The 22,176-nt window shown below is 37.7% G+C and overlaps 1 protein-coding gene across 7 annotated transcripts in view; it reads right to left on the bottom strand.

The window, feature by feature from the left end:
* Positions 1–2: 2 nt before the first annotated feature.
* Positions 3–22,176, bottom strand: part of MGAT4A (alpha-1,3-mannosyl-glycoprotein 4-beta-N-acetylglucosaminyltransferase A) — a 111,429-nt gene continuing 89,255 nt past the window's right edge. For 6 of the 7 annotated variants that reach the window (XM_079940587.1, XM_079940588.1, XM_079940583.1 and 3 more), the window contains 9 exons: positions 20,448–20,523; positions 15,411–15,525; positions 14,163–14,293; positions 10,818–10,925; positions 10,509–10,702; positions 8,613–8,691; positions 7,876–7,942; positions 581–693; positions 3–451 (listed from right to left, as the gene is read on the bottom strand). In XM_079940587.1, coding sequence (XP_079796713.1) covers positions 425–451; positions 581–693; positions 7,876–7,942; positions 8,613–8,691; positions 10,509–10,702; positions 10,818–10,925; positions 14,163–14,293; positions 15,411–15,525; positions 20,448–20,523 — 910 coding nt within the window. In that variant the 3' untranslated portion in view covers positions 3–424. The remainder of the gene's footprint in view (positions 452–580; positions 694–7,875; positions 7,943–8,612; positions 8,692–10,508; positions 10,703–10,817; positions 10,926–14,162; positions 14,294–15,410; positions 15,526–20,447; positions 20,524–22,176) is intronic. The other variant, XM_079940589.1, reaches the window with a different exon arrangement.

The following is a 22,176-nucleotide window of genomic DNA, read 5'->3' as shown; positions in this document are numbered from 1 at the left end:
ATATATATATATATATATAATCCCTGATAATCTATAAAAGAGGGTCTATAATATTAAAATAAATGAACTTCAAAAGTACCCCCTTCATAAAATGTATTTAACATTAATTTTTCTCAAATTTTAAGGAATGTAACAATATGTACAACTCTTATGTATTAGTATAATACCAAAATAGTACAAGTCATATTAACAGGCTGTCATAACTGTAAAATGTCTGCGTCAAGTTAAAACTGGAGGACAGCTTAGGTTCGAATGAATACAATTATCCATGGAAGATTCATTTTCCAAGTGGAAATGACAATCATCTTATCTACAGTAGATTTCACAAGAGGTAGAATTCAAGTTACCAAAAAACGGTACATGCTCAGCCATCTTTAATCAACAAATTCACAGGGAAAAAATGTGTTGGTTTCTTAGGAGATAGTCAGTTTGTGACTTTTTTAATATGAATCTGAAATACAAGATAGTGAACAGCATGAAATGGCAGTTTTCAATTCCAAAAAGGTCTTAATTATGAAATCCAAATGCTGTAAAAAATGTAGAATCTAAGCAGTTTCACTGATTTAATATATTGTCTTACCTCATTAAGAATGGCCCAAACAGCAGAATTCTGAATAACTGAAAGTCGGAATGCTGAGATGGGGTTTAGGTTGGGATCCACCATTCCTTCTGCAACACCATTCTCAAATTTCCCTTCAAAGTAAAAATCAACACTCATTGGGTAGACTGAAACAAGCACACATAAATTTTCACTGACTTAAAGCAGGGAAGGAAAACACCAAAATATTTCTAGTGGATGTTTTTACACAAAGAGCATGGGTGAAATTTTTCCTTCTTTCTACCTTTATTCAACTTTTAAACGTTTCATGAAGTAGTATATGCTTAAAAACATTAGAAGCAACCTATTTAAAGAGGCAGAACTATATATTTTCTTATTGCAAATTAAAAAAAAAACATATATTTGTTCTTACATCAACTAACACACAAGTTTTTAGCAAAATGTGACTTACAAACCTTACAAAATATACTCTGTACCATTTTTCAGTCTGATCACTTTGAGGATTAAGTCAATAGTAACAAATTTCAGTGCTTTAATTAGACTCACAACTGTTGGCCTTGAGCAGTTTCCAAGGTCACATCTAGATGGAATTAAAAGGTGATACCTCCTCAAGGCAGTTCCAACATAAAACTCCATTATAAATGATAAGCTCAAGAAGCTCTCCTGTAAGGATAAGGACCAAGAAGTTCTATAGAAGAGGACATGCTCAGTACTCAATTTTTCTTGCTGTGAGGAAACAGCAAGAAAACAAAAATGCTACTGAAAAAGTGACAGGAAAATGGTCTGTTCTGAGCCACACTGCTCTAAGCCAGGGATAGGCAAACTTCCTAAAAAGGGCAGATAGTAAATATTTGGGGATTTGTGGGTCAAGAGGGCATCTGAGAATATCATCCAGGTACTTGTGTAGAAAAAGAGAAAACTAATTTTCACAAAATTTTTATTGATGAAATTCAAAATGTAATAACAACTAAGTTTTTTTTTTCCTGCTAATACTAAGGAGCATGTAATTCCTTATGGGGGGATAATACTTAAATTAACTGGTATTCAAAGTTACTGTTCCTTATCATCAAAATCGATTGCAAATGTTCATCTGTTAATGTGGATCTATAATGAGATTTGATGTATTTTATCCTGAATGCTTCCTTTCACACAGCCTAGATACTGCAAATATTGTTATTAATCCACAAGCACATGATTTTAATGGAGCATGTCCATGACTTGGAAGGTATCTGCATAAAATTCTATTAGATTCTTCTCTTTGATAATCTGCCTCATCATTACATTGCACATGAATCACTTTCAATCAAAGGTTGGGGGAAGCTCCTCAATTAGCTTGATATTATTACTTGCAGTTCAAATAACGTTAATAGTCATCAAAGTGACCTGAATGCAATATAAGTTTTGCACATAAGCACTGCTTTGTCTTGTACTTTTAGGTTGAATTAAGAAACATTATCAAGTCTGAAGCAAAAACTAATTCTCAAAGAGATAATAGTGGTTGAGGGCAGTTCTCACTTGGAAAATTTTCAATCTTATTTCAGAGCTAAAACAAAACAAAACCAAAAAAAAAAAAACCACAATAAAATTTTATCACTGCTAAGCCCCAGAACTGCTGTGTGGCAGGGCAAGTCAGGATATTCAGTTCTTATTTCTGACAAAAATTCACAGAACTGATGTTGATGAAGTCAATGAGAGTAAGTAAAGTTCACTGGCAACACTACTGGTTCAATAAATTAATGATACACGACAGACTCAAATACTCTCTGTAAAGCACCTGCTGATGAATAATAACATAACCATAGGCTTTAAACACCTTACATTGTTGCAAGCTTTGTAAATCTGTCCATCTAAGCCTTCTTCTCCTCCACACATATTTTCACCACCATTCATTGTAAAACATCCTAGCAGATCCCACTTCAGTTTGTATGAACTTTGTGTTTTCTCAACTGGTTTGAAAACATTCTTGCCTGTACTTGTTCTCTACAGACTATTCACAGAGACCAATTCTTCAGTCACTTCAAACCTGGCATTGACTCCAAATAACAACTAGGCAGTATCAGTAATATCTGTCAACTCACCAAGAGCCAAGGAAAACTGCTCAAATAATTTGCATTGCTTTTTGACTACTGATATTGTTCCCGAAGTCCCCAACTCCTCAAGCAATAGTTATTGCTGAAAGCCTGATGGTCCGAAATGAGTTTATTTTCTGGGCACACATATCTGCTGTAGTTAAACATTTAATTAACTCATCATTGGTAAATGGTTTTCTTGCTTGGCTAACACATGAGCCAGTTTGAAACAAACTTTGGTTACAGTGTCATTTGACTCTTTTATTTTTGTGAAGAAATTCTCAGTGATGAGATATCATATTTTAAATCTTCTAATTTTTCTGACCATTGCTTTCCTGTGAGTTGGGGATATTGTTGTGAGCGCTTAGTAGTGGTAACGTACTCTTTAGCACAGCTCTTGTGTCACTGCATCATAACCACATAACCTACCATCTAATTTTGTAAAACAACCCATATTCCACTGTGTTAAAAAGCACAACATTCAAAGTCCACTTTTCTCTTCCTGTTTTGACATGAAGGGTAATCACTGGTAATTTTTTTTTAAATGTCACAGTAGAGTTATGTGTGTGGCACTTTAAACACTGTCAAATTATAATGCATCAAAGCTATTTGTAGTGCACTAAGCAGCAATTCAAAGCACTGAGAGCACCACCGCCATCTCTTTTGCAACTGCTCACTTATCTCTGCTGTTGTAGCATAAAAGCACACAGACAACACGTAAACAAATGAGCATAGCTGTGTTAAAGAAACTCTATTCATGGACACTGAAATTTGAATATTTTCTAGTTTTTACATGTCACAATATATTACTATTCTTTTTATTTTTTCAATCATTTAAAAATGAAAATAATGAAAAAAATTTCTACATTCTTCACTCACAGGCTATTAGAAAACAAGCAGTGGGCCACATTTGGCCCATGGGCTGTCGTTAGCTAACCATTAAATTATGTGTCAATTCTAGAGTCTTAAAATATATTGACTAGGCTCATAGTAAGATAAGATACATTCAAATTGAAAAACCATACTGGAGAAAGTTCATTTTCATTTGTACAGGAAATATTCAACTTATGAACTGCCAAAGTAATGTTTTTATTTTAAAAATTAATACTTATTTCATAAAAGTATGTCCTTATTTGGTGCTAGACTGGGGTAGGGAATGTATGCTACAAAAACAGTATAATTTAATATTGAGTTAGGAAGGGAATTCAGGGCTGAATAATGCTGTGGAACTTGAAACATTTTAACTTATAATGTATCTGAATCTATCACCTGATGAGCTCATTTAATTAGAAAAATAATTAGCAAATTATATAACTGGCCTCATTAAAAGACTCTCGCCCAGCAATTTTATGCTGCAGATATACTCTCACATGTGCAAAAAGCATATATAGACTGCAGCAAAAACTGTGAACAATCTAAGTGCCCATGATTAGGAGACTGGCTAATTTAATTACAATATGCTAATACAAGGGAATATTAGGCAGCCCATTAAAAGACTGAAGAAACAATAGAAAGAATGAAGTAAAGTTGTAGATAATGCAGTTGTGACTTACTTCCATTCCTAAGAATACATTGTAGAGAAACTCTCATACATGTGCCTACGTGTTCAGGCCAGCAAAAAGATGGAAACACACTTTATGACCAAACAGAACAGACAGCAATATATTCATCCATGGAGATCAATACAGCAATGAAAATGAATAAGCCATGGATACACACATCCACATGGTTGAATATCACAATGGTGAGAGAAAAAAGCAAACTGTAGACTACAGAATGTCATCATTCATATCAAATTTCAAAACAAGCAAAATAAGACTGCATTATTCAGGGATATATCACACATATGTAGTGAAAGCATATATGGAAATGGTAACCACAAAATTTAGGATAGTAGTTACCCTTGGGTGGGTGGGGAAAGAGGATAATTAGGGAAGAGCAACTGAACTGGCAAATCTTAAGCGGCATACACTGATATTCATTACATTATTAGTTGTTTCTTTTTGTGCATCTGAAATATTTACAATTTTTAAAAAATGTTCATCTTCCATACGCACATATGTATTTTGTTCAGTGAAAAAACAAGATGTAGAACAAGGTTGTAGAGTGTGTTACCATCTATGTGTGATTGTGTGTTTTCGAAGAATATACTAAAATATTTTTATTTATGAGTAGATACTTCTAGAAGAATACAAATCATTATAGCAATTGCCTCTGGGAAGCACCGGGTAGGAGGGGAAAGAAGAGGGAAGGAGACAAGTTTACCCTCTTAAATTTGTATTTGGTACCATGTACATGTATTAACTTTCCAAACAACAAATTTAACTTTTGTCCTTAACCCAATGGTCTGGTAGGTAAGCATTAAAAGATAAAAAAGAAGGGGAAAATGAAGGAGGAAATGACTAAAGAGTGACTGGAATCCCCAAACCCTGGCATTAGGAGGGACTTCCAAGGTCATGCCCTCCGTGGACGCCCTTCTGCTACCCAGACGGTGGTCCATTCCTTCTTCCAGTGTTTCTCTGTGAAAGGCTCTTCTTCTGCTGTCTCATAATTTTAACCTACTAATAAATGTGGTATTTCTTTCACAGGACTGTCCTTAGTTACCATCCCGCCAACCCCACCTTCACCCATCAGGTCTCTGCTAACTGCCAGCTGGGTGTCTACTGTTTCCAACAATGCCTTTGGGCATAAGTTGCTGCACAGTCTGATCCTATTGAACCCAGGCCCCTTTGTAGCACCAGCCTTTGCGGCTTGTCCCACCCAAGAGGGCTCTTATTAGCTACCTCTTTCTCTGGTTCTCTCTGTCAAACTTCTGGATGCGCTACAGTTTAGCTTGAATGTAGCTACCAGTCTCCTCCTAACTGTTTACCACCAAAATCTCCATCATGTTCCACAGCGCCCTTGGGCTTGAACTTCCCCAAGTTCTGTTTCAAGTAAGGCAGTCCCCTTAGGGTGCGCTACAGAGCTCTCTGATGGCCTGCCTCTCCCCTGGAGAAAATCTCTGCACCACTGCTCAGGACCCCTGGCAGGGACAGCAGCCCACCTCCCAGCTAAAGTGACACCCCTGCTTTACAAGCAGAGCACTGGGTTGTAGCAGTAGCCCTTCGTGTCCTGGCTGACCTCTCCCAGTGTGCGGGGACCAGTGGGCTGGGGGAGGTGATCAGGGCCAAGGACTCTCACCCTGCCGTCCCTGCAGCAAAGGTTCGCCCGATGAATGGAAGTTAGGTGGAGGAAAGGAGCCTCAGATCTCTAAGCTGCTCATGTCTGGAACAGAGCTTCTGCAACAGGGAGCTGGGGAGGTGACAGATGCTGGTGGCCTGCCCTTTCTGGTGAGATACCGCAGCCCTGGAGTGGGGGCTGGTGGGAGAGGGAGTCCGTATTTTTGGCTGGACATGCAGAGTAGAGCTTCTGAGTCACTGAGCTTGGCCAGCGTGGGTAATGAGCGAGTCAGGGCTCCAATGCCACAGACTCTTAATGCTGTTACTGAGATTCAGACTTTACGAGTTAATGTTTCTCTATTTGCTGTACTTTTCTAAAAAACTACCTTTCACCAGTTATGGTTGTCTCACTAGAAAAAGGTCTGCAGAGCCCCTCACACACCATTCAGCTAAAGCATACTTCTTAAGGGAGCAGAATTTTTTATATGAACTTGAAAAACAATCAGCTGCTTTTGTTTCTGATGCACACTTTTGTTACACAGGGTCCTAGGTCTGATCACCCATCAGTTCTCTTCCAGTTCTAAATATGTATGAGTTGATGTTTTAGATGGTCATTATCTTCAAATTACTGCAATCATATAAATGTCTCTATTTCCTATGCTACTTTCATAACCTAGAACACAACATTCTCAGAAATTTAATAACTCATAGGTAATAGGGTTAATAAATGTCTCACATACACAGCTAATCTTATGAACATTTCTAGGGTGGGCTAAAATATAACCCAAATATGAAAATAATTAAACTCATCTATCCACTAAGCTATATAGAAATTAGTCAGGGTGATTGTACAAGCCTTGTAGCAAACACTGAATGACATTCACTGAACGTAAAACTGCTTGAGAGGGTTCTAAGCATGCCTCTGTCCTGTATACCTACAATATGAATTGCCCAATAATCTCTTCTGCCTGCCACTAGGAAAAGTATTAATTTAAGTGAAAAGAAAATATATAATCATCCACTGAGTTGATGTCCATCAAAGGACAGGTCCTACGTTAATCACAGGAGTGCTTGAGCAACAAAGCCCCCTCCCCCTTCCACAGTGAGCGCACAGAACTGAGCTACGAAACGTGATTACACAGAAGAGGTGCATGCACTGTGGTAGGAAGAGCCAAGGAGAGCTTGTTAATAAAGGATGAGAAAGTATTCATCAGGAGGAGAAATACCAATCCATCGTTTCAGGTGGGGAAAGTGGACAGAGACACGGCTGGGAGCACAGGGCATTAGAGGAACACATCTCAGGACTGGAGAGATGAAGCATAAGAGGAAAGTAACAAGATACGGAAGTGGGTGGGAGCTAAGGAATCTGATCACAGAAGGTCATTAAGGTATTTCAGCCAGGTTAATACAGCATTTAGGTTTTGGCAAGGGAGCTACAGTGGCTCGGTGGACTGGCTGGGAAACAGAGGCAGAGTATCGCTGCAGTAGGGTGAATGCACATTCAGACACAAATAGACATTTTATGCTAATGGACAGTGAAGCTGGGTGCGGGGTTTCAGAGTGTCTCCCAAGGTTAGACTCAGGCAGCTAGATGAATCGTGACAGCACAAACCATGGTGACCAATGACGAAATAAATGTCCATATTACAGACGCTCCAGGTAGATGGCTACGTGGCCCCCACGTAGTTTGTCAGCTGGCATCTCAGTACAGATCTAAAGCTCAGGGGGGAGGCAGGGCTAAAGGCTCAGATTCTGGCGTACGGCTATTGCTGGGATCATGAGAGCAGTCAGCTAAGATCATCCAGTACGAGACTGCAGGAGGCAGCTTGAAGGCGGATTATCTACCAGTGACGACAGTGAAGCAGCAGATGCAGAGAGAAAGAGGAACCAGGAAATGAACCTTTGATCTGAAACCCTAGCTGGGTCAAGATAATAATAAAAGTATGTACTAGAACACAGAGAGCAAAGAAAAGAGTACACTGGTATTTATAATCCTGAAGCTGCTTAATATCTGAAAAGAACTTAAAATTACTTCAGGACTAAGTCCAAAAAAGTAAAGGACATTTTACTAGTTTCAAGTAGGTATTACCTATTCTGAAATAACCGTCTCCTAATCGTTTGTCTTTGGTTTCTTTGCTGATTTCCAAACCTTCACTCTAAAATAGAACAAAAACATCTTATAAACAATTACTTCTATTTAAAACAAATCTAGGTTATTAATACATCTTAATAAATATAAAAGTGGCATCTGTGGCACAGCTATCTCTGAAAAGAGAAAATGCCATGTCAGTCTTGAACCTTAAAAGGTTTATCAATCAGTATAAGTGCTCCATCTGAATCTGTATATAATATACTGTTGGCTAGAAATTTTTAATTTTAATTAATTTCCAGTTTAAATCAATTTAATAGAAAGCTGTTTTCTATTAAAAATATACAGAAGTAAAGAACTGTGTGTTACCTTGAAAGAAATTAAGCATTCCTTAGAGACCAATAAATTAACTTTCTACATTATTCAACAGGCATTAAAACTGCATGGTATTTTGGGACTCAAAATACAAACAGCAAGTAAACATTAAAGTAAAGTAATGATTCATTTATTTTCCCAGTACAAATGTCCAAGTTACTTTCCAACAGGAAACAAAATAAAGGCTCTTTCTATGAAGGCAAACGGGACAATATACCAGGTGTTCCATATTGCCAAAAGAAGTTGGTATTACTCACCACTAAGGTCCTGCCATCATGAGAATTTCTTAAACAGGAAGAGCCTCAAATCAGGTCTATTAATATTAGTTCTCAAGGAAAATTTAGGAGAAAAAATAGTCATACCTTCAAAGGCAAAACTTCTACAGTTGTGTTGAGCAGAATATCCCCTGGATGTTCCTGGTTGCCACTATGGAACAAATAACTAAAAAGACAAACATAAAAATATAGTCAGACTATCCTCCACAAAGGTTCAGAAGGGGGCCTTACCTCAGAATAAGGTTGACGACACTCAAGTCTGTAGTGACTGCACATCATATGTCCTGAGCAGTTGCAGGGAAATTAAAACCTAAGGGGGATGCAATAGCTCCTCTATCAGAGGGGCATGTTTGCTGCATAACAATGATGTACTTGACAAAAAAAAAAAAGATGACAGTGTTTTGTTGCTGTTGATGCAGCCATTAAAATGCTTGTGAATCACTTGTGACAGAGTATATTGGATAATATATGATATAAAATTACATGTAGACCACGATCTCAAAGTAGAAAGTGCACACAGTTACCAAGAAAATAAAAGTGTCAATATGGTCATAATGGTATCCTTGGGGTTATGATTTTTTCCCTCATTCTTCACACCTTAAAATTTTTGTATAATGAACACATACGTATGTTACACAGAGAATTTTTTTCCTAACACTTCACTTCTGTATTAATAAATACAACTTCTGCTTTTTCCCCTCTCAGCAAATAAGTTATGGTGAAAATCAAATGATCCCTTTTCTCTGTCCTAGGAAGGGTGGGTCTGTGCATGGACTCCAAGAAAATTCACATATACTGTCACTTTAGAAGAATTGTGTTTCGCTAGAAAAGTGCCCTCAGTAGGGGCATTAAGAGGTTTATTGTAAATATATTTGTTGTTACTAAGTTTGATCTCGAATATATGAGCTCTTTAGTAGATTCTTTGATGGAATTATTTTTATTTCCTAAAAATAAACCCATAAATGTGGTTTGAGGCTATTCTTGTTGAGGTGACAGAAGAGTGCTATTTCTAATTCTATGAGGACTCAAGTGTGGTGAACAATACCTCACAGAGCAGAATTCCACTACATAGTATAAAAATGAACATTAAATAACAACAAAACCAATATTATATACTCATATAAGTGCAAAATATTACTCAAAAGTATTCTAATATGTCTTGCCAGTGATCTTCCCATTGGTTATAACGTTTTTACACTTAAATTCCTCTTTAGAATCAGTTTAGAATCAGTTTAGAGTAAAAGAAAATTAATAGCATTACATATAGCTATGCATTGTTTTTGACCACCTTAAACAGAATTATTCCAAATTATTTTTGGCAGATTCTAAAAACCAAATGGCCTTCAAAGGAGAAGACATAACATCACATTCTGGGGATTACATGGAAGTATGCCACAGACAGTCTGGGGAACATACCCAAAACTGAGGAAAGATGGAAGGAATTGTGACTGTTAAGTAAAAAATGGGGAGAAAAAGTCCCAAATTTTGTCAAGTGAACAGAAATGCTGAAACACATAAAAGGGTTTTAAATGCTTCCATGGTGTACTAAAGGCACTTGCACTTCCAGCACTTGCAGAAGCACTGAATAGGAATAGTCATAGTCTGTCAAATTTATCATTTCAACCAAACTGCTGGGCCATCCACTAGCTCGCAGCCAAATCTTAAGGGATATTCTAGGATAAGGACGTGAAAACTAATTTGGGATTCTGAGGGAGAGTTCTACATAAAAGTATTAAAAATCTATACTAAATATACATTCAGAAATACCAACAGAATTTATCAAACATACTAAATGCTGGTATTATATCTGTAAGCAACATACCCATACTGTCACTGAGTTACACAAAATGTATTTTATAATCCAACATTTAGGACTCATTGACTGCTCACACGTGTGATATACACCAAAAATTCCATCATAGATCACATTATGAATGAGAGGTCTGAATTGTAAGACCAAATTATATTTCAATAATGACCTACCTTTCCACATTGACTGGCTTGTCAAATTTAAACAGGATGTAGTCTCCAGCTACTGGAGTTATAGCCCAGAAGAAATCCTCCCCCATATAAGTTTTCTCCAGTGTATGTCCTTGGTAGACCTTAAGAGAAGTAGATACCTCTGCAGGGGGGTTTACATGGATCTTAAGAAGTAATGGTTTCATGTAATCTTTATCCTAGGAGGAAAGACATATTAACAACATACGGCTCATTTATACTTCAGAAGAACAAGGATTATACAGTAGATAACAAATTGTCTGTGCATGAGAAAAATAAAATTAAATCACCAACCGTGAGTTTCTGAATTTTTCCTGTTAGTGAAGAATGCAGACCAACATGTTGGAAAAGAGAAGGTCTGAAGCGAATCCGCAGATTTGCTTTCTGTCGATCACAATGTTTCTAAATATTAAACGGGAATGTTAGTGTTACATTATAAAGTGAAATCTTGTCCTCCTCTGAAAGATGAGAAGCCCTTCAGAAGGGTAAATATTGAAAAGAAAATCCAGCTTCATCTCATAATTTCAAGTCGTGTTTCTTTAGGGTCCTCTTTGAGGCATTAATAGATTTGCTACCTACTTGATAAACAGACACGATGCGGAAATTAAAAATAAGCACTTCCAAGGGAAGAGTTAAGGATTTAATTTCAACTACCTTTCAAAATAGGTCAATATAGATTTGACTTTTAATGTTAAAATGCACAAACTCTAGAGGTTTGGTTCAAATACACAAAATACCTTTAATTGGATAATATAATGAAGAATTTGCAGATAAGAAAAAGCACATTTTGTTGCATGAAAGCAATCTGAAAATGTGAGCCAGCAAGTGGACTACAAGCAAGGACACAACATCAAAACAGACAAATCGGGATTCCCCGGTGGCGCAGTGGTTGGGAGTCCGCCTGCCGATGCAGGGGACGTGGGTTCGTGCCCCGGTCCAGGAAGATCCCACATGCCGCGGAGCGGCTGCGCCCGTGAGCCATGGCCGCTGAGCCTGCGCGTCCGGAGTCTGTGCTCCGCAACGGGAGAGGCCACAGCGGTGAGAGGCCTGCGTACCACAAAAAAAAAACCAGACAAATCCAACTCAGCACAGTTGGGAGACACCTATGTTTCACCTCTAAGTGCCCCATGGCCTATACTTTCGATTATAACCTGCTCTCGTGTGATCATGGCGTGTGGGACCTACAGCCCTGGCAGGACTCGCATGCATTCGTTAGCTCAGTGCTTCAGGACAGCCATGGCTACCTTGTCATGCTTTTATAAACCCTTTCCATTTTCAATGACTTGTATAAGTTTTGGACCCAGAACATACTGAAAAAGACAAATGTATAAGACATTTCCACTTTGAAAGACCTCCAATTATTTCCTGGATGTTAAAATGCCTAATTTTTCTCAAGAGGTTTACTTCATTAGCATTACTGCTAACAGGAGAGTAGAGGTGAAATTGTATATTTTATTTACACAAATAAAACACTCAAGTGGAAGGAGAGGGAAGGTAAGGGAGGGAGAGGACAGGGGAGGAGCGAGGAGAGGGGAGGTGGGACGGTGGAGGCGAGAGAGGATGAGAAGCAGCAGTGCCTGAGACCGAGCCCGCCACTCAACACACAGGCAACAAATGACACATTCGGGCCCGAAGAATCAAAGCAGGTCCATAAACCTTTGGAAGAATGTGTGAATGCTTTTTTTTTTTTTAAAGTAACATTGGTTTATAACATTATATAAGTTTCAAATACACATTATACTTCTACTTCTGTATACACTACAGTGTTCTCACCACCAAGTCAGTTTCCATCCATCACCATACAGTTGACCCCCTTTACCCATTTCACCCCGCCACTCAACCCCTGCCCCGTCCCGTCTGGTAACCACTACTCTGTTCTTGTAACTACGTGTTTGTTTTTGCTTGGTACTATTGGTGGGAATGTAAACTGGTACAGCCACTGTGGAAAACAGTATGGAGATTCCTCAGAAAACTAGGAAGTACCATATGACCCATCAATCCCACTTCTGGGTATTTATCCAAGGAACACGAAAACACTAATCAGAAAAGACACATGCACCCCTATGTTCATCACATTATTTACAATAGCCACGATATGGAAACAACCTAAGTGCCCATCAATGGATGAATGGATAAAGGTGTGCTGTGTACACGTACACACACACACACACACACACACACACACAGAGAAATACTACTCAAACATAAAAAAGATGAAATCTTTCCATTTGCAACAACATGGATGAAGCTTGAGGGTATTATGCTCAGTGAAATAAGTGTGAATGGAAGGGTCTCCTAGACCACTGTCAAAGGGATGTGATTCTAGAGCCAGCAAGTATGTGGTGACAGCTTCCGTGACATCCTAGTGGAAGCAGCTGAAAAATTACAGGCCACAGAAAGACGGGTGGAAGAATGTATCTTCATGGTTTTAATTTTTACTTTCAGAGATTTTCACCTCACAAGCTCACTTAAGAACCTAACCACCATATTAGATAAAACTGCACAGGACCAATTAAAGGCAAGTGTGTTGTACAAATGTAAAGATGACATGAATTGTTCTGTGTCCTACAATAAAAATTCCTGTAAATCACAAAGAAAATACAGGTAAGGGCTTACATCATAAAAATGAGTTGATCGAATCCATTTATATGTTCAGTCATTTTTGGAAAGCTGGTACTCTGCTATTTCGCTACACACCGTGATTTGCTCTAAGAAAGTGGTTATTTTTAAAAGAGAGAGAAAGCAATAGCTTACAGACACCTGAAGAGGGTGTCCTAAAAGCTAACTGGCAGATAGGATGATCAAACTGTTCTAGGGAATATAAGGTCATGAAATCAAATTAAATGTTTATTTGTGAGAATAAGTCAACACTATAATGACATATGCTTATAATAAAGATTTCCTTGTTATTACATGTCAAAGTGACTCATTCATTTTTAAGAATGTGTATTCATATTTTATTTATGCTTACAGCCAATAATTTAAAAAATTTTTCCTGAGATACAGTTCAAATTAGACAAGAAAAACATATTAATTTACTTTCTACAATAAGATTTCAATGGAGATAACTTAATATTTGAATAGTCCAAGCAAAAATCATTGTTTACTGACTTACCCTGTCACCAACATCCCAAAGGTCAGCATATCAGCATGAACATTGGCTTCTTACAAGTAACACAATACAAAAAAGGTACACTTTTGACTTGTCATTGTTTTGGTATAAAATATGACCTCCATTCTATTCCTTATATCCAGGTGTGCTGGGGTCCGATATTGTCCCCAAAGTATTTGAAAAAAGAAAGCTGACAGAGGATGTGAAGTAAACCAAAACAACTCCCCCCTGACACAGGACAGATATGGCCAACAGCAAGGAAACACCAGAGCCTCAAGACACAATAAACATTCCTCAGCAATTTAAAGAAAGGTGTGCTTCACTGACTTAAAAGTCCCTCCAGAACAGGAACTTCTTGTAGTTCTAGAAAGAAGGCAAGCACTTACACTGGTAAGTGGAAACACTGTTTTCTTTCAGCTACCAATTTCAGCTACCAATTCGTTTACAACATCTGGTTCCCTAAGAGTCATCACTTTCACTAAAAACATAAAAGAAGCCTCTTCTACCCGCATAAGAAATTAACTTACTGCATCTTTTTCAGGGTTGCAGACTTTCACCCACAGAATATGGTCCAAGAGCCAATCAATGGGTTTCTCCTTATAGAACATAAATATGAATTCCACAATCAGAGTGAGGTCTGGCGCTTGAAACATTTTACCTGAAAAGATATTCCCAATCAGTAACTGTAATAAAGAAGCCAAGCAACAAAACAGCTTAAATGAGTGAAATCCGTACAACAAATACACGAAAGCTTGTGCTTTCAACCATAAATCATTATCAATAATTTCCCCACCTGTCTTCTCAAAAGCAAACTTGCTTTAGCTAAGTTTAGTTGTCACCTGAGTATAAACAGAAGTAGGTACTGAACTCCTAACTTTCTCCATTATAAAGTCTATCATACAACTACTAGCTCAAAGGATTCAAGAAGCAAGCTGGAGATTTTTCCTTCATGTCTTATTAAAATTCTTCCCATAAAAAAGGAACTTAAGAGGTTTAAGTTAAAAAAAAAAAAATTTAACTAAATCAATACAAGCAAAAACAAGGACTCCTGATTTTGTCTTCACTGAAACCTTCACAAATAAAGATGTTTTTTGAGTCTTAAATTAAGTTTTGAGATAAATGATCAACAAGATCAAAGCCCCAGCCTCTAATACTTACAGATTTAAAGCATTAGAGGCAGCGAAATGTTACTCTCTGGGGTGTTTTTTAAGACCTATAAATTTCCTTCAACCTTCAACTTTAAACATATTCTCTTTAGTCGGATACTTTAGGAATTTTAATGAAAAAAAACTTTAAAAATAAGTACCCTTACTAGTCCCTGAAAGCAATACATGAATACAAACTAATGACTGAACAAGAACTTCATGTACTATGTCAAATACCAGGAATTCCTATTAGAAAACCACTAGTGCAGGACTCTTCTTAAAAGAACCCCAATCTTGCAAAAGCTCTGGGCTTTAAAACAGGAACTCGAAGTGTCCGAGAAGGAACCAGACATGCTCCCCAGCACAGTGATTGGCTCTCTGTGGACATGAAAAGCCAGCAGGGCTGCCTTGCAGAACTCCAGAGTAAATATTACCATCTTAGAACTCTCCAAATACTATTTTGGGTTGACTTTCAACATTTTATACACAGAAGTTTACCGAAATTAAATTTTCTCAAAAGCAATCCATTTCCAGAGGAAAAAAGACAACTTTAAGGTAAAAAAAAAAATAGTCTAAGATTCTAAGTCCCAGTTATTTCTGAAAAGTAAATAAATCTAAAACTTTTCTTACCAATGAAGCCCAGCTGGGAGAACTCAAGTATCATCCATTCCTCAGAAGAAAGTTGAAGTGCAAAATTTTTTATGGTGTTAAAGTAATTCTGCTTGACAATAATATCATCTTCAAGCTAAAGAAAGTTGAACAATCATATTAATAAATCGGAAAGAGAAGAAAGATTTAAAGAGAACATTCTTTACTATGGAAAAACTCAAGCACACTTTTATAATGACAATCAAGGAAACAATGGTCAAAAATGATGAAAATATAAAAATTAATTTTAGGACTTTCCTAGCAGTCCAGTGGTTAAGACTCCACGCTCCCAATGCAGGGGGCACGGGTTCCATCCCTGGTCAGGGAAGATCCCACATGCCACGTGGTGTGGCCAAAAAATACATAATAATAATAATGATAAAATAAAAAGGAAAAATTATAAAAAATAACTAAAATAAAAATAAATTTTATTAAAAGAAAGCAAGGAAAATAAAATGGCAGATGCACATAGCAAGTCAACAAAACCACTCCCTTACCAGGGGAAATAACAAAACCACTCCATGAATTACTCCTTTTGGTCCTTCTATGGCTCCCAACATGATTTCACACTTTCCTGTTTTCTTTTCAAAGGAAAAGAATTTTATAGGCCTTTTAATTTTTTCTTTTTTTTTTTTTTTTTTTTGCTTTTTACATAATACATGTAACAAGTCAAAAAAAAAAAAAAAAAGCTAGCAGCTCTCCTCTGCCCTCCACCCTGCTAGTAGAAGTGACCAATGTTCAAGGTTGGGTGTGCACCCGCTGGACACCTTCAATATGGGCATACAGCACAGGTAGACCCATACCTACCTTAAGGTTCCCACCACCTTTACATTTTTATTAAAAAGGGATCACATCATGAAACCGGCTTTTTTCTCTTAATATATCATGAATATCTTTCCAGGTTAAAGAGTATATATTTAAAGCATTCTCTCTAGCAGATTCATACTATTCCCTGGGATTGATGGACAAATCATTCACCTGCTCACAGGCAGACACCCAGGTTGTTTCTCATTCTTTGTCAATGCAAACAATGCTTACACTTCATATCAGTGCTATTCATTTCTGTAGGATGGGTTCCTAAAAGTTCTCTTTTTATATTTTAAAAGGTATCTTCAAAATACTTAAGAACCTGTAGCAACTCAGAGCGCCAGTTAACCCCATGTGCTCTGCCATCACCACGTGTGTTACTGGAATGTTTACCAGTTCAACAGGGAGTTGACAGAGACCAGAGATCAAGAGTATCTGCAAAGACTTCCTCCCCAAATCTCCTTTCATAAAATTTTAAAGTCATAAGATGATTTTTTTACATATATACATTATTTTTTAATATTCTTTTCCATTGATGATTTTAATATCATAAGAAAACTCTTCCTTTTTTTTTTTTTTTTGCGGTACATGGGCCTCTCACTGTTGTGGCCTCTCCCGTTGCAGAGCACAGGCTCCGGACGCACAGGCCCAGCGGCCACGGCTCACAGGCCCAGCCGCTCCGCGGCATGTGGGATCCTCCCAGACCCGGGCACGAACCCGTGTCCCCTGCATCGGCTGGCAGACTCTCAACCACTGCACCACCAGGGAAGCCCCTTCCTTTTCTTAATGACACATTATCATTTCTAGTTATCTGCAAGTAATTTTCACTTGTTTTAGTATTTAGATTTTTTCATGTGTTTAAGTCCTATAAGCTTTCTTCCTATCTGTGAAGCAACAGTAGCAATATTTGGAAAGGTATGATTTTGACTCACCCAATATCTACTGAGCTTTGATTATGTTCCAGACACAGTACTAAACCCTGGGAACCCACCAGTGAACAGAAAAGACAAGTTTTACACCCTCAGAGCTTGTAGGGAAGCCAGAGGGAAAACCAGACAAAGCACAAAGCCCCGCTGGCACCTAACCTTGCTTTCCCAAAGAAGAGATGCCCACACTCACACGCAAACATTGGCCGTGGACGCCCAAAGGAAAGATGACCCCCAATACCAGGTACTTCCAAGCTTTTCCAATAAGTAGATTAAAAAACAAGCTTGGAATAGAGATGCAGACGTAGGGAACACACGTGTGGACATGGGGGGAGAGCGAGGGGGGGATGAATTGGAGATTGGGATTGACATATACACCATGTGTAAAACAGATAGCTAGTGGGAACCTGCTATATAGCGCAGGGAGCTCAGTTCGGTGCTCCGTGGTGACCTAGATGGGTGGGATGGGGGAGTGTGGGAGGGAAGTCCAAGAGGGAGGGAATATATGTACACATATAGTTGATTCACTTCGTTGTATAGCAGAAATTAACACAACATTGTAAAGCAACTATACCCCAATTTAAAAAACAAAAACAAGCTTGGGACTGATTTAAATATACAGACGTGTAGGTGAAATAATTAAATGCCTACTTAAAATTTAGTGCACTAAATTTGGTTACCACCAAAAATTTACATTTTTTTATATTAAATTAGAAAAATTGCTTTCTTCCACTCTCACACCTCATCAAACAACTTCACTTTTTAAGAAACTTTTAAAGATAACTGTAGATTCATATGCAGCTATAAAAAATAATACAGAGACCCAACATACCCCCAATATATATCCTCCAATATAATTACAGCACAATATCACTACCAGGAAATTGACTCTGATACAATTCAACCACATTATTCAAATTTCACCAGTTTTACATGCACTCAGTTGTGTGTAGTTGTGTGTCTGTGTGTTTAGCTCCATGCAATCTTAACACGTGTACATGTGCAAGAGCACTAGTAGGGCTAGGACACAGATCGGTTCCATCACAGGGACTCTCATGCTACCCTTTACATCCTCAGCCACCTCCCTCCTCTCCCCCCTTCCTAGCCTCTGGTAACCAAGAGTGTTCTCCCTCTCCATAATTTTGTCATTTCAAGAATGCTATATAGGGACCTCCCTGTTGGCACAGTGGTTAGGAATCCGCCTGCCAATACAGGGGACACAGGTTCGATCCCTGGTCCAGGAACATCCCACATGCCGCGCAGCAACTAAGCCCACACATCACAACTACTGAGCCTGTGCTCTAGAGCCCGCAAGCCACAACTACTGAGCCCTCATGCCACAACTACTGAAGCCCACGCACCTAGAGCCCGTGCTCCGCAACAAGAGAAGCCACTGCAATGAGAAGCCCGTGCACTGCAATGAAGAGTAGCCCCTGCTCGCCGTAACTAGAGAAAACCCGCACGCAGCAACAAAGACCCAACACAGCCAAAATAAATAAATAAATAAAATTAATTAATTTAAAAAAAAGTCTTGGGTAGGATACACCCCCAACATATGCAATCTTGAAGTCATGTCCCTGGGATAATTATGGAGTCTGGATTACAATACTTTGTACATCACAATGAACTCACTGAGAGAATTCTATACATTATGTAAAGACCTGAAGGTAAAGCAACTCCCTCTTTTCTGAGGCATAATTTTTGGGCAAATAGGGTAATTTTAAGAATGTTCAGTGGATCCATATATGAAAGACCTGAAAAGCTGGTGGCAATCTTAATGACCAACAATAAGATCATCGTGATAGCTGAACAATGGTACTTCAAGAAGCAATTAAAAATTATACCAATCTATAATTACTGGCATATAAAGGTGTCTGCAGTATGTTAAATGACAGCAAAACAGGCTTTAAGACAGTATGCACAGTACACTCCTGTTATAAAAAGGGTTGTATTAAATGAGTTAGTATGTGAAAAACATAAATTTTAAAGAACAATGCCTGACACATGGTAAGTATGCAATAAATGTTAGTTCATAGCAGCTGTTATTGTTATAATACATCATATATTGACCCTGCTTAGGGGAAGTTTTCCTTACCATCCTCTTCCTTAACCCCCATCCTTTTCTCAATTTTTAAATATTAACTTTTCCTACACTCCCCCCAAAAGCTTTAAGGTTCCATTAATTCTTCCCTTGGAGGAAAATTGGAAACAAATTTTAAAAGTGATATAGGTACACTTTTTAATTCTCTCTATAAAGTTCTTGACCATAATGTAAATATTTATATACTGGCCCTAGAACAAAGAGCGAGGTTCAACTACCATAATATTTGGTATACATTAAAATAAAATGCTATGAAATTATTATCTTAAAACTAAAATCAGACTTCTCTAATGTATTTAGAAGAAATGTACTACCTATATCTAGGATATTGTGTTTTTTAATATGCACAGCTGTTGCATCCTGTTATAGACAATGTTGCACTCTATCATCATTTCCATTTTCCATCCTGTGAACCAAGGAAGGGTTCACGCACACTTGAATGCAGCTGGCTCGAGGTACAATGTCAAAGGAGACAAAGTCTGCCCTCAAGAAGTCCACCTTCCCATGTGATGTCAGCCTCTTTTCTTCCTTCTCTCCCTCCCCAGCCCCTGCCAACAGCTGCTTAATCATGTCCTTCCTGTTCAGGGACCAGGGCTGCTTCTTGCCACTCTCATCCAAACATCCACCCAGGAAAGGATCTAATAAACTTTTTATACTGGAAAAAAACACAATTGACCGGCTTCGTGTGCCATATACCTCTCAGGGGTATTTGCATTTTGAACAAGGGATAAAGACGTTTGGTTAAAGAAGTGAAATTCCAGTGGTGAAATTTAAGCTTAAAGGTTTGAAAGAAATAAGAGCTTCCTAGAATTATTTAAGTTGTTGCCTACCTGGCTAACTTAAAACCCTTATCATGATGGACTTACTGTTTTAGCCATGCTGCTAAAAGTTGCACCATTAGAACTAAATGTCAACTTTATTATCTTCAGTACAAATGAAAATGTATTGAAGTGCACAAAACAACTATTTACCATAAGACCACCAAAATAATTATGAGCTAAACCAGCGAGTGGAACTGCAGAGCCCATGTTCTCAGTGATGTGATCAACCCTTCTGCTCTGGCATACTGTTATGATCTTATACATTTTAGAGGGTTTATGCTTTCAAAACTTCGTTTTAATGAAAATATACCCTTCATATTACTTTTCCTTTAAAAGTGTGAAAAAAAACCAAACACACACTTACCTGGATGTAATATGTGCCCTTTTCCTGAGCATACATCATTAGAAAACAATAATCGAGGTTTTGCTTTGTTCTCCATCTGAAATAAAAATTTTCAAAAAAAGTTAGGGACTTCCCTGGTGGCGCAGTGGTTAAGAATCCACCTGCCAATGCAGGGGACACGGATTTTATCCTTGGCCCGGGAAGATCCCATATGCAGCTGAGCAACTAAGCCTGTGTGCCACAACTACTGAGCCTGCGCTCTAGAGCCCGAGAGCCACAACTACTGAGCCTGCGTGCCATAACTACTGAGGCCCACACGCCTAGAGCCCGTGCTCCGCAACAAGAGAAGCCAGTGCAATGAGAAGATCGCGCACCGCAATGAAGAGTAGCCCCCGCTCGCCACAACTAGAGAAAGTCTGTGCGCAGCAACGAAGACCCAACGCAGCCAAAAAAAAAATAAAAATAAGTTAGGAATCAGACTCAAAGTTAGCAAAATAAGGTTAGATGTATACTATTTTATAATATATAAAATATTTTATAATATATACACATGCAATATATACATCACATATTGTATACATGATATTATATATATACCCAATGTATAGTTATGTATTAGAAAGATAGGTAGATAGATAAATAGATGGATGGATATCACACATACAGGATATATCCACTTAGGAGAGAGTGAATGAGAATTCACTCTTCTCTAATGAAGTCTTTATCGAAATATATTCTCAAAAACACTAATCCTCAAGGTGTCCTGAGGAAAAAAGGAGTCTAATGTCAAGTAAGTTTGGGAAGAACACATATTCCTCTTCTAGAGACGTATTAGTAATATTAGAGGCATTTAAACATTCAGCAGTAAATACATTTGTTGAAAAAAAGTTTTTAATCCAATATTTTCCAAATTTTCTTGACCACAGCCCCCTTTTCCAGTAATATCTTAATGTCTCTAGGAACTAGTGCTTCACATACAGGTAAAAATGCTTTAAAAACCCAAAACATCATATTAAAATTTACAATATTAGGTCCTTTTGGTGAATTCTTGGCAGGCTACAGAAACACACTGACCAATGTGAAAAAGAGAAGTGGTTTTTCTAAAAGCCAGTTTTAAAAAAAAAGCACACAATAAAATAAAAGCTTTGAACCACTAAGTAAACTTCTCCAGAAAATACCTTACAAGCTGATATGAATTTATTGAGTCTATCCAGAGTTTTTTTCAAACAAATTCGATCCTAAATTTTTAAAATAACATTATATTTATTGAGAGATAATTAACCAATTATAGGGACAAATCTGTTTTTGTGACAAATTAACAACTCAAGAAATACAATAAATCTCTTCCCAACACAGTGTTTTTGTCCCTTTTTCTGGTTATAGGCAATCCCAAAATAATGCCAATATCTCTTAGCTTACTTTGTCTTTAACAACAACACAAGGAAAGTTTTCCTTTCAATTTTAGAGATTCAGAGATAAATAAATTCAATTGACTAATGATTTTATTGCAATACAATTCTGCACAAGAGTATTACTGTTTTTATCACTTTCATTGGATCTGTTTTCATTTATGTTACATACAGACATGAGATTTCTATCTGGACTAAGTTTTGAGTTATACTGAATATACTCTTAAGAAAAGTTATAACAACACAGAGCAGCACGGTCATAAAATTCATTAGGTTTGCCAAATTCAACCTCTCACCAGAAACTCCACAGAATTTCCAATAAAATAATCAAAAAGTCATTA

Source organism: Stenella coeruleoalba (genome assembly GCF_951394435.1).
Source record: "Stenella coeruleoalba genome assembly, chromosome: 13".
Classification (NCBI taxonomy): Eukaryota; Metazoa; Chordata; class Mammalia; order Artiodactyla; family Delphinidae; genus Stenella; species Stenella coeruleoalba.
This window is presented reverse-complemented; position numbering and strand designations above follow the sequence as displayed.